Raw genomic sequence first — 16,765 nt, 5'->3', positions numbered from 1 at the left:
ACACTGTCTACTGTCCCAGCTGTACCTCGATCCTCTGCTCTCACAAAACATTGCCCAATTCTACACTTCTTTAGCAAAGTTTAATGACAATCACGCTCAAATAAAAACATGAATCTGCCCCATTCTGTTTGGTTCATAAACTTTGACATGAGTTTGTTTTCACGTACATCTCAAACTTGAAACTAGGTTAGCTGCCAAATGATCCATTTGATCGTTAGAGTGTTTCTTGTGCTCTCCTGTTTTGTTGCATGTCTGCATCCTCTGCCCTTGTGATGTCTGAAGAGTCCTAGTGTTTGGATTTCATGTGATTCTTGTTTATGTTGGGAATTCAGGCATTGTAAAATCCATATCATTTATCTTTTATCTTTGATCAATGACAATATAGACACTCTCTTTGTTCTTTGGCACATTATGCCTTCCTTCAAGTCAATTTCCAACTCATAAGAGAATGTGCCATTGTTCAAGTCAAATTTCCAATTTCATTAGAGCTAAGGGGTGCTTGCAACGTTGGTACCCTTGATCTTCTTACAATGTTGGTGTGCAGGATGTCTTTTAACATAGGGCATGCAACTTGCTATACTTTGTCCAAGCCATCTACTATCTCCCTTCTTCTACCAAGCTTTCTTTGGAACTATGAAAAGTTTGAACCATCTCAACTTCTAGCTGTAATCAATTGGGCTATCCTGATGTTGATCTTCTCATTCACCTCTTGTGGGTCAGCATCCATGTTAGTTCATCAGTATAAGACCATTTATTGCAAAAATATCACTGAAATAATTTGTATCTTATCCATCCTATTTATCATGAGTTCAACTGTCAAATTAGAACCTCCTAAAAGGTAAAAAATTGAGTTCCATCATGCACGTGACCTCACTACCTTCATTTTTGTCATGCACAGTGTGATTCAGAAAAGATCTTGAATGAAATGTGGCATTACGTTTAATTAAGTTTGGCTGAAATGTGGGATTAAGTACACTTAGTTGGGTTGCTTATAATATTAGCCTTCAATGTAAAATCATGGCTTACCTCTTAAAGAAATCTTAATCACGCCTTTCAATTTCGTAAAACAAATTGTTTCGAGCTGGTCAAAGAGATTTAAAAAAACAATAAAAATCCGGAGCCTTTAGATTCACTAGGATTGCTCTTAGAATTAGTCAACATGGTTAGCTGTTGAGCCTTCATCACCAATGACAACTTAATGTCACTGGTTGAATGGCTGCTGGCAGCTATACTGGCCTAAAAGGCGGCCCACTAGATGATGCACACAAAGAGAGCATGCAAAGTCTACAGGTATAGCAATAACTTGGGCACAAACTTCTTCATCCAATCTTTTCCTTGCAGGGATACTGAGGATCAGGAGCTTGAGCTCTAATGCAATGTCAAAGTTTTGGTGGGCTCATGAGAAAAGTGAGGAAAACTACAACATGAAAAGTGTTGTTGCAATATCACAAGAATATGCTCAAAATGTTGTTTAATATGAAAGCGATCATACTTCTAAGAGAATGTAGGACAGAAGGAAAGCACCTGTATCAGGATATAGGCATAGAAGAATTATGCAGTGAGGCATCAAGGAGGGCTCCACAATGTGCAATCAAGTAAGAGAGCAACAAGGTCTTGTAACAATGCAAACTCACAATGCCTTTTTAGAGGGTGTAAATGAGGGAAATCCTGGTTCATACTGCGTCTACCTTCAGTCCAGCTCTTAAGAAGAGGTCCTTGAGCCCATTCGACAAATCACCTCATTTAGAAATGCACACAGTTTCAAAGTTTGGTATTTGATTGTGAGAGTAAGAGTGAAGTGGTATAGATGGGTTTTGGACAAGAAGAAAGAATCAGGAAATGATTGATCAAGATGTGTTCTAGCACTTTTTAGACATTGTGTAGCACTTGGAATTATTAACGTTTAAAAATGCAGAAGGTAGGACTCACATTGCTGATTTTTCATGGTGATCAATCAGGATGCTTTGGACATTTTCTTCATCATTGAGTTTGAATTCTGTTGTAAGCACTTACACGCTAAAGGTGTGCCTTGCTCACAATCTGGAAGTTTTGTTGAACCAGAAAGCAAGCATTGAAGAAACTTTTTCACTATTACAATTGATTATGGAGGTATGCAAGACATCTTCCTTGGCCAGAGGCTTTTTCTATGATGAGCTTGCACTTCTTTGTGAAACTGTTTCTCTCGAGACAGCGTTAATGGAATGGTGAGTAAAGTTTGCCATTTGAGAGTATAATCATTTTCTTCTACACAATTGCAATCTGAGATTTTCAAGTTTAACTTTGCCAACTTCATAACCTACAGTTGCTGAGAACATACTGGTATCGTAGGGTTTCAAAGCAGACAGTAGACTTTGAATCACTATTTCTAGTGGACTTGGATGCTGGTAACATTCCAATTGAGCTCCGAGAGAATGAAGTGCTTGAAGGCAGGTTTTTATTCAACATTTGGAATCCAGAAATCTGCAAATATCTGCCTTGTGATAACATATGCTTTACAGCCACGTTTTCACAAATGTTCAAGTAATCTGGGAATCGCAGGTTGTGTTTGGATGAATTTGGATGGAGATGTGTCACCCATTCTACTCAATATTCAAAGCCTACTAAGCCCTGATGATCCAAGGTGATTTTTGAAACATTTTAACTTCAATTTGCTTCAGTCCACTGGCTCTTTTTGCACCATTTGTTTTCTGCTTCTGTACACTAAATGCCTTGCTGGTGTTCTATGCAGGTCATGTCAATTGTTGGTGTTTCTTCCATCTAGTTTCCGTCTGCTTGCTGCTGTAAGTTGAGCGCTGGCATCATTATGTGGGGTTGTCGTGATATATCCATGCACTTGTTGTCTAATCAGATATGTCCCGACTTCATGTTGTACACGTTACTGAAGATGCTGCTCTGGTTTCATCTGCTCTCAGATTGAAAAGGCAACCAATCAAGGCTCTCTTGGTAACATTGATGCCCTTCTAGGATGCCCTTTCTACCTTCCAAAGCATAAGGTCTGCATTTCTCTCCACTTGTGAGATCATATTTCTACCTGTTTTGAATTTGTTTCTTGGAGAAAATATCCTTCTATTAGTTAGGATGATTTAATGAAAGCTTTTTCAATGAATATGGTTTTCCTAGGATTGTATGTCTTGGGTTTTTGAAACTCATGTTTCATGTAGCCATGAAGTAAGCTTGAAGAATATTTTGGTTCATTTTGTGTGCACCATTCACAGAACTATTCATATTAGGTGATCAATATCTGGTTTTCAGTGATTTCTTAGCAAAAAGATGATTGCCATTATTAAACAAGGAACTTAGATGATTTAGTTTTCAAGCAAATAAATATCCATATGTTATGGGAAATTCTTAGAAAAGATGACTTGAAGAGGTAGATTTAAGAGGCAATTTAGTAGCAAAAAGACACTTGGCTTATGAAGAAAAGGTGTACTTCAATATTCGATCCAGTAAAATAAGATCTAACTATAGAAAGTTAGTCTTTCTACATGTAGGCCAATGAAATTGGCCTTAATAAGTTAAAGGCAGTAAAACTGTATTGTCACACACCATAGTTTCATGTTGCAAAACATAGAAAGTAGAAACACACAAGGGAGCTAGAATGCTCTTGCCTAGAGACACCAACACCTGATTGGCCCCAAACCTTTGTACCCCTTGCAGTATTTTATTAATTTATTGAATTTGCCTTGATAGAAAGGCTAACGGCCAAGCTGTTTCAAATTTGTGAAGAGCGTAGCATGACAAGCCAATGGGGTGCTTTCGTTACTTGTTGTCCGCTCTTCTAAGAGATGTAGAGAGTCTGTATTACAACTTCATGACTAGAGTCTTCGACAAAGGACTCTTCACATTGACACTTGCTCTATCTTGTTCCCTTTAGATGCCAATTCTTTCTCCCATTAGAAACTAGAAATCTCTTTGCAATTACTAGAATGACAAATGGGCTTAAAGATTTAATTAAAATGAACTCTAATTTTGGTACCCCTAGCTTTGGGCACAATGACCTTTGCACTAGGTATGAAAGATTTAATATTGGGGCACATGGTGGGCAAGTGTACAAACTATGCGGTACAAGGACATGGTAAAGGAACAATGTGGAACGTGAAAATTTCATTAAATTGAAAGTTTGCACCCTAGAATTGAGTTATTGAAAGGCCTAGTAAGTAGCTCACTTAGGGTACTAAATTGTAAATCATGCCTTGAGCTTAAGTTTGGTCTAGCAAGTAGCTCCCTTATGGTTAATGATCAAGTTTAATTAGCCCCTAATTAAAAATCAGATTTCATTAAGGAGCACTTGGATATTCGTTTAGAAACTTGATCTTGGCTAGTTGGGGTTTTTTCTCTCTCATTGTTGTGTTTTTGTGGAGACTTGTAGTAGCAAGAGAAGATGCATGCTTGTTGGTTTTTTGTGGTGAACAAGAAGAGAGCAAAGCTCTAAGATCATTAGATAACTAGGGATGAGGCCTCATTTGATGAATCGGATTAGTCTAGGATTGAGTTTCATGCGAATTTCTTATTGATGGTAGTGTGGTAATAGTGAGAGACCATGGATGCATTTTTGAATGTCACTTCGTTAACATTGGAGTGATTGTAGCTTTGTATGCTTGAAAGAAATATTGGTTTGAGTGTGTATTTAAGTGGATTCCAAGCTCATTGGTCAAGATTAGCGAGAGCAACTGAGGATTTAGTAGTTGGAGTGAATTTGGTCCTTTGAAGAGCCATGTATACAACGAATCATTAGCAAAGAGGGTGGTGGTTTGAGACAACTGTGTTGATTGCATGAGCGGGCCTCAAGTGGTTCATGTAAAGGCTCATCTTCAATTTGGTGTCATGTATTGCGCAAGAGCACTCTAGCTCCTTAGGTGCCGTGTCTTTTATTTTCTTTGCTCAGTTGAATAGTGCTTGTGTTGTAAGTTTATGTTTACTTCTCTAAAGATTAGATCTACAGGTTGGTTTCATGCAACACATTGGATCGAAGGAGAGCATCAAACATAGTAAGTGATATGCGCATGCCAAACAACTAATACGTAATCAAACAACCTAGAACAACACATGCTGAATGCAATAGTGTTTTAAGATAGCAATATGTCCACTAGATTAATGTGCCTGGAAATTGGATAGAGGTGGTAGAAGAGATCCACTCCTAATCAGATTGTGTTTGTTCCTTCAATGATTCCTAGAAGAATCCTCAATTTTTTTTGGAGAAAACACTATTTCAACAAGCAGAACGTGTTCAATTGGTTTAAAAAAGATGATTTTGAAAGTGAAATTTGACCTCCTTGTTAAATTTTGGTGTGTCAATGATGCAATGTGATTGCAAGCATAGTGGATCTCATCTTTGCCATATCGTCGTATCGGCACATAGTCTTTTTTTTCGTCAAGTTACACGTCTTGAAATAATCTTTTAGTTGGAAATCTTTTCCATAAATTTTCATATCTATTGAACATTCCTTGTCTTCAAAGCTGTCCACTATGCACATTGCACAGTTACGTTCTCACCTAACCAATGACTGAAGTTGCAACTACAATTGTGGGAGTAATTAAAGTAAGTCATTCCACATTCTTTTACAATACCAATGATTGAAGTTGATTGAAGTTGCAATTACAGTTTAGGAAGTGATTGACCTTGAACCAAACTAATAGTATTAGAACATGTGGTTAGTATATATATATTCTAAGAGTCTTGCTAGCAAATATACTAGCAACCACCAACACCTTGCTTGGAGTATAAAAATTTGCACAAAGTGACTTCTAAATCTCATAAGAAGTTTTTGTGTCAAGGGAGTAGAACATCAACCCCCCTCTTGAACATTAGGAATGCTCTAGACCTGCCCTTTGTTTAACTTGAATGAACTTTCAATGATGGGCTCCGATCCAAATGTTTAAGATGAAGTTGTAGAAGCTGAGGTAAATATGCTAAACCACCTTTTCCATCCACTTTTCATATGTAGGTGAGTGATTCCTAAACTTCATTGAGTAATGGCATGAAAGCATGTTTTTCATATGCTATATCTCTTTTGGTACAAGAATTCTATGAAGCCTTTTCTCTTTTTGGTTGAACCTCTTTGGAAACACCATCCAACACCTCATGCCTAAAATTGATAAGCAAACTCACATTGAGTAAATGCATGAAAGCGAACACCTCATGTCTAAAAGGTTATAAGCAAACTCACATGAAAAAGCATTGTGAATCTTTAGTACCTTCAAATGGTAAGCAACCTAATAATGATAGTAAGTCATTCCACAAATTCCTACAATACCAATGATTGAAGTTGCAATTAAAGTTTAGGGAGAAGTTGACTTTGAACTAAACTAGTAGTATTGGGACATGTGGCTAGTGTGTGTATATTCCAAGAGTCTCGCTAGCAAATATATTGGCAACTTCCAATACCGCGGTTGGAGTATAAAAATTGCACCAAGCAACTTCTAAATCTCATTAGAGGTTATTATGACGAGTAGAAGGTCTATCCACCTCTTGAGCATTAGGAAATGCTCTAGACATGCTCTTTATGAGAAGTGTTGGAAGAAATGCCCTCACCTTGGTCTATGAGTGAAGGACGGAGCTAAAAGTTCAAACATCAGAGCCCTCCTTTACTTCTTCATGAGTTGTTACTCATGAGTTCGTGTTCCTTCACCTCCATGAGATGGAGAAGCATTCTTCATCAGCTTATAGAGAGGCCTTGGCTTCTTGACAATGGTTCTTCAAGTCATACGACTCCTCAAGGAGATTTGCTATAGGATCTTCATCCATCAAAGGGTATCATCACTGTTGGTGAGATTTGTTCTCGATGCCTACTAGTGGTGTTGACAATTTTTTGCTATTTTTTGATTGTCCATCGATCCCTGTTTTGGAAGTCCTACATATTCAGGTTTCCTACTCCTTTTTGTTCATGGCCTTACTAGATTTGGTACTTCGGTTGTTTTCACCGAGTAAGCCATCTTTGTTGAGGATTCTTCTTCAGGAGCCATTTTAGTAATAGGTTGGTAGGAGAAAGGGCTATACAAGCTCCATTTCCCTTTCATTGAACATGGTCCTTTAAGGCAGTCTTCCATAGTTGCACTTGTTCCCGCTTGTGCAACATCTTTTCATAGGTTTCATCCCATCCATTGCCATTTGTTAGCATATTACTTAGCTCATGAGATAGTTTGTGCATGTGTATTTGTGGGCTGGCACAAGGGATTATTTTAGGCATTTTTCTAGTGCTTATTTTTGTGGTTTTTGATATAATTTTATGGTGGACTAGCATCTTATGATTATTTTATTGCTGGCTGACTTAATGCATCTTGGGCATTATTTTATACCTATTTATTCAGGCTTCCTCCTCCTCAGTGACATTCACTTGTAGCCTTCTAAAGCATGTCTTGTTGGAGAAAGAGAGCTGGTGCCAGTGCTCACATAGCCAATGACTCACTGTTGTACGCGATTGTCCCATGCTTGACATGGATTCCAGCTCTATTGCCTACATTTAATGCTGTTGTTGACAGTGTTTTGTTGTTCAACATTTGCATTTTCAGTTCTGTTCATCCTTGCAGGCTGAGCGACTGATTTTCTAGGCTTTGTTGACTGTGTTTGGTCTGTCTTTATGTAGCAGTCATCTTATTTTCCTGATCAAATCTTGTGTTTTACATTGTGTGTGAACTTGTGCAAGTGCAATTTGTGCTGTGTTTGGTTGTACTCTCTCTATATCTCTCTTCTTTTCTTTCTCTTCTCATTCTATCTTCTCCAAATGACACCGCTTGCCGTTCCATTAATGATAAACTTCATGGCCTGGATTACTTAACTTGGAGTGCTATTATGAAAGCATGGTTTGTGCAGAAGCAATTAGGGTACGTGGTTTCAAGAGCTATTGAGCATCCCCAACCTCCTACTCCTCTAGATGATTGGGACCTTGTCAACCATGAGGAAGTTGTGCTTACGTGGGATTGTGATGATGCTTGTGCGTATTCTACTCTTCTTCGATGTATCTCTAAAGAGGTTCTACCAGCGGTCTCCTCTTGCAAGATAGCTTTAGTGGTATGGGAGAAGCTTCAGATGTTGTAAGAGTCTTCCTCGACCATATGTGCATTTACCCTCTATGGACAACTCTAGCAAATGGAAGTTTGAGTCTAAAGAATTGTACAATCTTTCTTGCTTCTTGTTACAAAGGTATAGGATGAAAATCAGCACATGTAGTCCACGCTTCTAGAAGTTCGTCTTGTGGGGATTGTGCTCTAAAAGCTTCCTCAAGAGTTTGATGGAGTAGCCAATGCTTTGCGAGCCCAGATATTATCGACACCAGTCAGTTTCACACATATGTCCTCATTGTTGCTCGAGCACGAGGCATCGTCGAGATTATAGGGGATGCTTCCATCAAATGCCTCAAAGAGGGTGGCAAGAAGAAAAAGTCAAAGGCCAAGTGCTATCACTCTGGTGAGAAGCGACATTTGTGCAAGGAAGTGTAAGGAGTTAGCGGCTTTATGGAAGAAGAAGAAGATGTAGGATATGGACTTGTCAAATGAGTCATCCTTATCCTCCTTCGACTCTTACTCGGATTCTTTGGGCCAAGGCAAAGGTCAAGGATGTGGAAAGGGTCATCTTCTTCAGAGAAGTGGAAGGGGTTTGCTGCCCCTCCTTTCATTGCTTTCTAGACGACTCTCTAGTACCAGAGAGAGAGTGTAAGAAGGTGGTAAGGTGGGATTGTTGAGCTTCATGTAAACAAGTATATAGTTGCAGAAGATTTAGAGAGTGATATTCCTTGATGCATCAATTGAAGTTTGATAGGTTTTGAAAACTTTGAGCTGGGATTGACATCCAGGTTCATGATGGACTGTTACTTGATCGAGAGCAAGATTGACTCTTAGTCCAAGCTCACATAAGGGGACACTTTGGCTATCTAGTTGAAGGTGGGGAATCCATGGTCATATATGCCTAGAGGCATTTCTGACAAGATGCTCACATATGCTACTAGGAGGCATTATTGATAGACTAAAGTGTTGCTACAATTCTTTTCTATTTTCAAGAGTTGGTACGACCAACATTGATATCAAGTCTCTCCGAGGCACCTTGGTAGTGGCTTGATCATCCACTGTTTGGATATCCATGGTTCTATTCTGACAGCCTTTGTTATATGGACTATGATGACTCATTATCATTGTATCATTGTATTGTATTAGGGGGTGCTAGCAGATTAGTCAGCTCATGAGTTTACGTGTGTGTAATTGTAGGTTGGGCATAGGGGATTATTTTAGGTTTTTTTTGGGTGCTTATTTTTGCGGTTTTTTGCATTATTTTATGGCTGATCAGCATTTTATAATTATTATATTACCAGCCAACTTGTTGCATTTTGGATATTATTTTATACCAATTTATTCAGGCTCCCCTCTCCTTGGTGACTTATTCGCTTGTAGTCTTGTAGAGTAAGTCCTATTAGAGAGAGGGAGCTGGTGCTAGTGCTCACATAGCTCGTTATTGACTATTGTACACGATTGTCTCATGTTTGATATATGGATTCCATTTCTCGAGCATTCTTTTGAGTTCTTCTTTGTAGCGTTCTTCTGTTTCTCTTTTCTCTTGTGTTGTGCAATCTATTACAATAGTCTTCTATGCTTTCATCACTACACCCACTCCTAACACTATCTCCTCTAGTGATTCCCTCGTACTTCTCGTTCCTTTCAAAGGGGGACGATATTGGTAATGCGGTTGTGGATTTCTTGGCCCCATCTGTTTTAGAGAGGGATTCCCAAGATCGTGAGGAGTTTCTTTATTGATAGACTATATCGATGAACTTCATTAGCTTCGGCACTTCTTTCGCCACCCTGGATCCATTTTGTCTTCTTTGGCCTTTAGCCACATCTAGGATCAGAGAGGTGTTAGCCGTTGTGTGTCTTGCATAGTCGTCTCTTGCTTGTGAGTTTGAGTTTGAGTTAGACAGGGACAATAGGAGCTTTGGCATTTAGTTTGTCATATGTTTTGGCATAGGAGGCAGCTCTTTCTAGAGCATGCATTTCTTTTCTAGTGGGTTTCGAGTATATTCACATTGCCAAAGATCAGTTTCCAGCCCCTTTGCATCTATTTTTCTAGTGGGGTTGGAGGGCTTGTTCACACTTGGCAGAGGCGATCAATATTATTATTTAGCGATCCACATTTTATGTGGCTGCCAACATTATTTTATTATTGGAAAGGCAGTCGACCAGCATTTTTGGGTCCAACTTGACCATGTTGACCAAATTTGGGCATTTCTTGCTATTTGTAGTAGTAGGGCGATTTGGTGGTAGTCATCAGTCAGGTTTTCTACTATATATTTTAGCACTCTCTGACATTCAGGGATTCTTCTTTGTCTTGTGATGCTGCCTTTCATCATCAGCCTGATCTGGTGCCCTCCTCGATGCCTTGGGCTGCATGTAGGGATTGATTAGTCCTCTTTGTATTGAGCATGCTTTTGGAGTTTGGTGTGGATTTTTTTCTTCCATTCTCCTTTCATTGCAGTCTTTCTCTTTCTTTCTCTCTCCATGTTTGTGTTTTCTCTTCCATTGCTCACTCTCACATCTTCTTGGGATCTCACAGTGCTTTTTCAGCCTTCTCCATCATTGGAGGCCTTGAGGAGGCATTATGGACTTCAACTAGGAAGACAACACATCTTTACTTCTTCTTCTTGGCCAGATGTAGGGCATGATGAAAGAGTTCAATGAATTCTTGTGCATTAAATAGTCTCACTACACTCATGGGAGCCTTGCACATAAGACATGGTCAATGGGTGAGGACATGCTGCATTTAGGACCATCGGTTACCCATTTTCTTCATCAAAGCCAGCTCGGTGTCAGGTTTATATAACCCTTTTAAGTCATATGAATCAAAACCCTCCCCTATTTATTCTTTTGTTGTGCAGGATCTCAATCACAAAAAGTTTGATTATGTTAACGTCAATAGAGGAGGCTGTGGATGTAGATATACATCTATAGTTGTATGTGCAATTGTATCCTCTATATCTTTTGAGCATGTAGTTGGCATTTCAAGTTCATAATTTCCTCCCATCCAACTCTCTTCTGTTGATTCTCTTTCATTTGCTTTTAGTAGCTTAGGAGCAAATTCCACTACTGCATCAAGTACACTAGGATTAGAAACAAAACAAAAGTGCACTAGAATTAGGAACATTTGTTTCTGTTCCTAGCGCTTTCTCTTTTTCAGCACTACATGCTAGCTACCCACTGGTGAATGCCACTCTGCACCATGGTGCATTGTTAGTAGGAATCCCACCTATTAATACCGTCCCTTACACAGACCTGCAAGTGAGCACACTTGTCTATTGTGGGACATTTGTAATGGGTATCCTGTCACTCCCTTAGCACATCACCATCCTTTTCATCCCTCTGTCTACAAAGTCCCTATCCCTCCTCCTTGGGCTACTCATGTGGCTACCATGCCCATGCCTAGTCAGCCCATACCTTGTGCACACATCCCACGTGCATGGTGGGCACTATGGGGCTGATTCCCAGGTGTATTCCACTCCCTTACCTACCCACCTCACCCACCCTATCCATACTATTCCTTTCTTAGTACTACCACTTTTGTTGCTACGACCAAGAATATCTTTACGGATAAGACTTGTTTCAATGGGTCAAAATTCACCACTTGGTCTAATCTAATGCAACAAGTGCTTAAGTCGTAGTCTTTGGGACCTAGTAGTTGGTTGGGACCCTCAATTGATCACAGTCGTCAATGGAGAGCTCGCAATACTATAGCCAATGTTGAGTTAATGTAGGGGTTACTTCTTGAGTTCCACTCTCAGTTACAATACTTTTCCCTAGCATCTAATCGTCAGAGTCATCTCCTTGAGTGCTATGTAGTGAGCGATTGAACCTGAAACATCGATCTTGATTACGAGTTGCAAGAGTTTTCTATTCAGAAAGGGGATGATCTGAAAGTCAAGTGAGCTGAATATAGAGGGATACACTGTTGAGTTTACTGCTACTAACTCACAAAAGTTAGATGATGTTCATGTTAGATTCTTCTCGAGCAAGTTGCCTTTCACTTTCTATAGCACATCATTTCTTTGCCTCAATTGCCGATCTCCTATGAGTTTGAATATTTGTTCTTGTGCTATGCAAGGCGGTATGACCAAGTCGATGAGAAGTTCTGCCCACTTTCCTATTCGAAGGGGGACTTTTGTAACCACTAGTACGAAGGGGAACATCAGAGGTGGCAAGAACTCTCAAGTCAGAAAGGTAACTCAAAACAAGCATGACACCCCTTTCTTAGACGAAACCAAAGAAACTAAACCCATTTGACTACAACTCCCTAAAAAGAATAGGTTTTGCACATATTGCAAGAGATTAGGCTATTTAGATGAGGAGTGTTGTACTAAGGCCTAGGGTCTCCCAGTTAAGAAATCACAATAGGCCGCGATTGCCTCTAGTCCCCTTGGACAGCCTAGTGGGTCTAGGTCTCATTGCTGCCCTATCTGCTCCTTTTGGTATACATGCCACTAGATATGTGCCACATGGACAGCCTTATCCACCCTCGCCTTAGAGGTCTCTTATAGGCTTGGGTGAGTGGTCTACCAACCCTGTTCCATTAGATTTTTCACCACATGCACTTTATACATCCATTTTGGAGTCTCCTCATGCAACCCCACCTAGGACCATTTTTCCACCTAGGATTGTCTCCTCGCCTCAACATGAGTTTTGTTGGTAGAGACCCACTGATGGTTGTGCTTGATGGTTGCCACACACTTAGGTTAGCACCCTTAGGGTCCTCTAGGCTAGTCTAGCTTTTACTTAGCACTCTTAGGTCCTTAGGCCAATGAGTCCGGTCCATAGACTACTTTGTCCTTAGGCTAGTTAGGCTTTAGGATTTCCTTCATTTGTCTTTCATTGCATTCACACATCTCTTTTCTTCATTTTAGTTTGATATTGTTTTGCTTTGAACCATCTCACTATAAAGCTCTAATCTCTATTACAGGGTTTTTGTAATTTAGTCTAGGACTAACATGCAGGTTTACATTGTTCCCTCTTGGGCTGGAGACATGGGAAGTTCACTATTTCTTTGTGGTGTCATTTTTCTTGGAGACTTGCTCTTCTACTAGCATGGACGCCTCCCCTCTTGAGACGGATCTTGTGATATCTTGTGATGCTATCATAGTGGTAGCTTCTCCCTAGCTCCTCTAGCTAGGGTGCTTCGTTCACATCTTCATGGTTCTTGGCACCACACGAAGACCGACATCAGGTTTCTCTTCCTTCTTCGACATTGACATCCATGGTTGAGAGGGGTCTCTACACTTTCTTTGTATTCTATAGGTTTTGACATTTGTCTTTGATATTTGCTTCCCTTCCTTATTGTATCTCTCCTTTGCATTGCATGATTTTACGTATCTTTGCAAAAGGGCACTTGGGCAAGTGAATAATTTTCCCATAAGAGACTATCCAAGTAGCACTTACTACATGCACATTCTCATCATGTAGCATTACTCTATGCATCTCATTGTGTAGAGCATTCTTGAGCAGATTTTGGAGATTTCCACAAGTTTTTCGAATTCTATAGGTTTTTGAGTTATTTCCACTGGTCCTTGCAAGACAAGGGACTAGGCTGAATGGTGGGCAGTCTGTCTATTAATAGATGAGTGGATAAATGAGTGAAAGACATGTCATGTGTAATCACAGATTTGTAGGGCTGTTTTGGATGCAAAACTTTGGCATGCATATTTGGATCATTTGAATTTTCCTAGATTATCGTATCTACAAAAATTTAATATGGTATTTTCGTTTCCACTCTTGAGGCATCTACAATATACATTTGTAGAGATTGCATATTGGGTAAAATGCAACGTGCTTTCTTTCCAAGAGATGGTTCAATGAGAATTGTTTGCAAATTGCAACTTGTACACATTGATGTTTGGAGTTCAATGTAAATATCCTCCTTTGGCAATTGCCAATTACTCGCACTTTGTGACTTTCGTTGAGGATTACTGTAGGCATGCATGGATATATGGTTTGAAAGCTATGTTTTAGTTTTTTTGTGCTTCAAGCGATTTGTAAGCATGGCCAATAATTTGTCAAGATTTAAAGTGGCCACTCTTTGTTTTGATCGAGGGGGGGTCGTATGAGGGGGGGATCGTATATGCCTAAGGAATTTAAAGAATATTTGACTGAACGTGAGATTAAACACCAATGTATAATGCCATATACACTACAATAAAATGGTGTAGTTGAGAGAGAGAATAGATCTCTTATGGAGATGATGCGATAGAGGATTACGTGTTAAAACTTTGATACACAGTTTCTGGCTTGAGGCTTTTTTGTATACAAGTTACGTACTTAACATGTGCTCCACTAAGACGATGCAATCTATTCTTTGTATGAGACTCAGCATGGCAGGAAGCCATTTGTTGCTCTCTTGTGTGTTTTTGGTTGCTTAGCTTATGCTTTAGTATGGGTGCAACAATGCAGGAAATTGGGTGATAAGATTGTGAACTGCATTTTTGTTGATTACATTATTGAAAGCAAATGTTATAAGTTATACCATCCATAAACCAAGTGAATTTTGGTCAGCCACGATTTATCTTTGTGAAAGATGTTGTTCAGTCTTTACCTTAATGTACCAAAGAGACATATGTATGCTCACACGTCATCTATGACACTTTGTTGTGTCTTTTTGATGATGTGATGTTGCATGTAGCACCACATGAGGCAGCTTTTCAGCCTATGCAAGTTCTTCATGATTTCATAGATTAGTCCATTTTTGATGCGGATGTGAATGATGCACTTTTTGATGAGAGGGTAGAGATTGAGTAGTCCTAATCTATGCTAGAATGGCAGGTGCAAACATTGTGTGATAGTAAATTGGATGCACCATTGACTAGTCGTACTCGTTTTAGCTCTTACTGAGTCTCTTAGATATCTAATTGTTGGCTATTTCTAGTCTAGTGATGAGGGTGAGCTTGTTTCTTTTGATGAGGCACAAAATTCAAAACATTGGATTGCAATTTGAATATGGTGCTGCTGTCAAAAATGTTACTTGGTTCTTATGTGGCTTGCCTTTTGGCAAAAACGCCATTAATACTAAGTGGGTTTACAAGTTGAAGCGTAAGCTGGATGGTAGTTATTGACTATTGTAAGGCTTGACTAGTGACAAAGGGTTTTGCTAAGAAGAAGGGCATTGACTTTGATGGGACATTTGCTTCCACTTGCCATTTGGCAATAATTTGTAGCATTTGTGCATTAGCAACTCATGATGGTGGGAATGTATGTCAATTGGACATCAAAATTGCATTAGCAACTCATAATAGCTAGAATGCACATCAATTGGTCATTAAGATTACATTTTTTTAGTGGTAACTTAGACAAGAAAGTGTTTATTTTTTAGCCTCGTGGTTTTGTGCAGAAGGGGTAAGAAAACAAAGTATGTGGATTGGAAGAGGCAATGTATAGTTTGAAGGAAGCACCTTGGGCTTGGTATGAGAAGATACTTTCGTGGTTGATTGCACATGGTTTTTCGAGTTGTTTAATTGAGAGCATCTTATATGTTAGACATGAAGGTGATGTGCCTTTGATTATTGTGGTTTATATGGATGACATGTTGCTCATTGATCCTAATGAGACATATGTTGATGATTTTAAAACTGAATTGAATTCAACTTTTGATATGTTAGATTTAGGCCTATTGCATCATTATTTGGGCATTCAGTTCAAGTAGTATTATAGAGGTACTGCTTTGTATCAAACAAATGATGTTGAGACATTATTGCAAAGATGACGGTCTTGAGGATTGCAAGCCTATTGCTACTTCTATTGAGATAGGTTTGAAGTTGAGCCTTTATGATATTGGAAAGTGCTTTGATATCTTTCTCTATCAATAGACTATCTAATGCTTGATTTATGTATGCGTTATGAGGCTTGACATTCAGTTTGTGGTCTCACAAATGAGCGGGTTTATGCATAGCATAGACACCAAGCATTGGCAAGCAACAAAGTGTATCTTTTGCTACTTAGCACTGTTTTATCCCAAGGGAGATCATTACTGATAGATTTACATGTTTTTTGGGATTTTGTTTGGGCGGTTGTTGCGACACTCGTGTATCCCCAAGTGTTTTTTTTCTTCATACTTCGCAACTCATGCCTATTGTGGTTGAGGAAGAAAAAGCTCATAATGGCCACTTCTAGTTGTGAAGCTGAGAATAGGGTGGTGTTCACAACAATGGTTGAGTGCGTTTGGCTTAGATGCCATTTGGTTGATTTGTGGTGTTGGCCAAACATTTGTCACCAAGTAGAGAGCATGGGCAGTTGCATGTGACCTAGTGTTTCATGCTCGTACTAAGCACATTTAGGTGCACTATCATAATGTTAGGGAGAGACCCTTTGTAGGAGAGGTCATCTCGGCCTATGTGCCAATGCAGGAGAACCTTGCAAATCTTTTGACAAAGGCTTTATGAGAAGTTTGAAGCTTTTTGCAAAGCTTTGGGCTTACTTTCCTTTTGTGGACTGATCATGGTCCATCGGACGTGGCATTTTTCTATACATGAGTTTCAACTCTTATTCATTGCATCAATCCCAAGGGGGATTCGCTACCATATTTCTGGTAGTTATATGTGTGAACACACTTAGGATTGCCAGGGCTAGTGTTTTCTTTCTTTAGGAGGTTTTTCTCTCCTAGCCTTGTAAATATACGTATTCACTTTCATGGCATACTTAGTCTTGTAAATCTTCTCTATTGATACTACTTAATACACTGTGTTGTGCTCTCTCAAGCTTCTCCAAGTTGTGTGTGTATGCATTCCTACAACCCTAAATCCAACAGTAC

The 16,765-nt window shown here is 39.3% G+C and overlaps 1 protein-coding gene across 3 annotated transcripts in view; it reads left to right on the top strand.

Annotated features, from left to right (window-relative positions):
• LOC148035980 (fanconi anemia group D2 protein) overlaps nt 1-16,765 on the top strand; it is a 66,454-nt gene that overhangs the window by 26,758 nt on the left and 22,931 nt on the right. For all 3 annotated transcript variants that reach the window (XM_087677975.1, XM_087677973.1, XM_087677974.1), the window contains exons 10-14: nt 2,062-2,204; nt 2,329-2,426; nt 2,539-2,620; nt 2,729-2,780; nt 2,913-2,993. In XM_087677975.1, coding sequence (XP_087534101.1) covers nt 2,062-2,204; nt 2,329-2,426; nt 2,539-2,620; nt 2,729-2,780; nt 2,913-2,993 — 456 coding nt within the window. The remainder of the gene's footprint in view (nt 1-2,061; nt 2,205-2,328; nt 2,427-2,538; nt 2,621-2,728; nt 2,781-2,912; nt 2,994-16,765) is intronic.

This window comes from Lygodium microphyllum, chromosome 5 (assembly GCF_053477565.2).
Source record: "Lygodium microphyllum isolate KBCC chromosome 5, Lygodium_microphyllum_v1.1.10, whole genome shotgun sequence".
NCBI lineage: Eukaryota > Viridiplantae > Streptophyta > Polypodiopsida > Schizaeales > Lygodiaceae > Lygodium > Lygodium microphyllum.
Note: the sequence above shows the minus strand (reverse complement) of the source record. Positions and strands in the feature narration are given on the sequence as shown.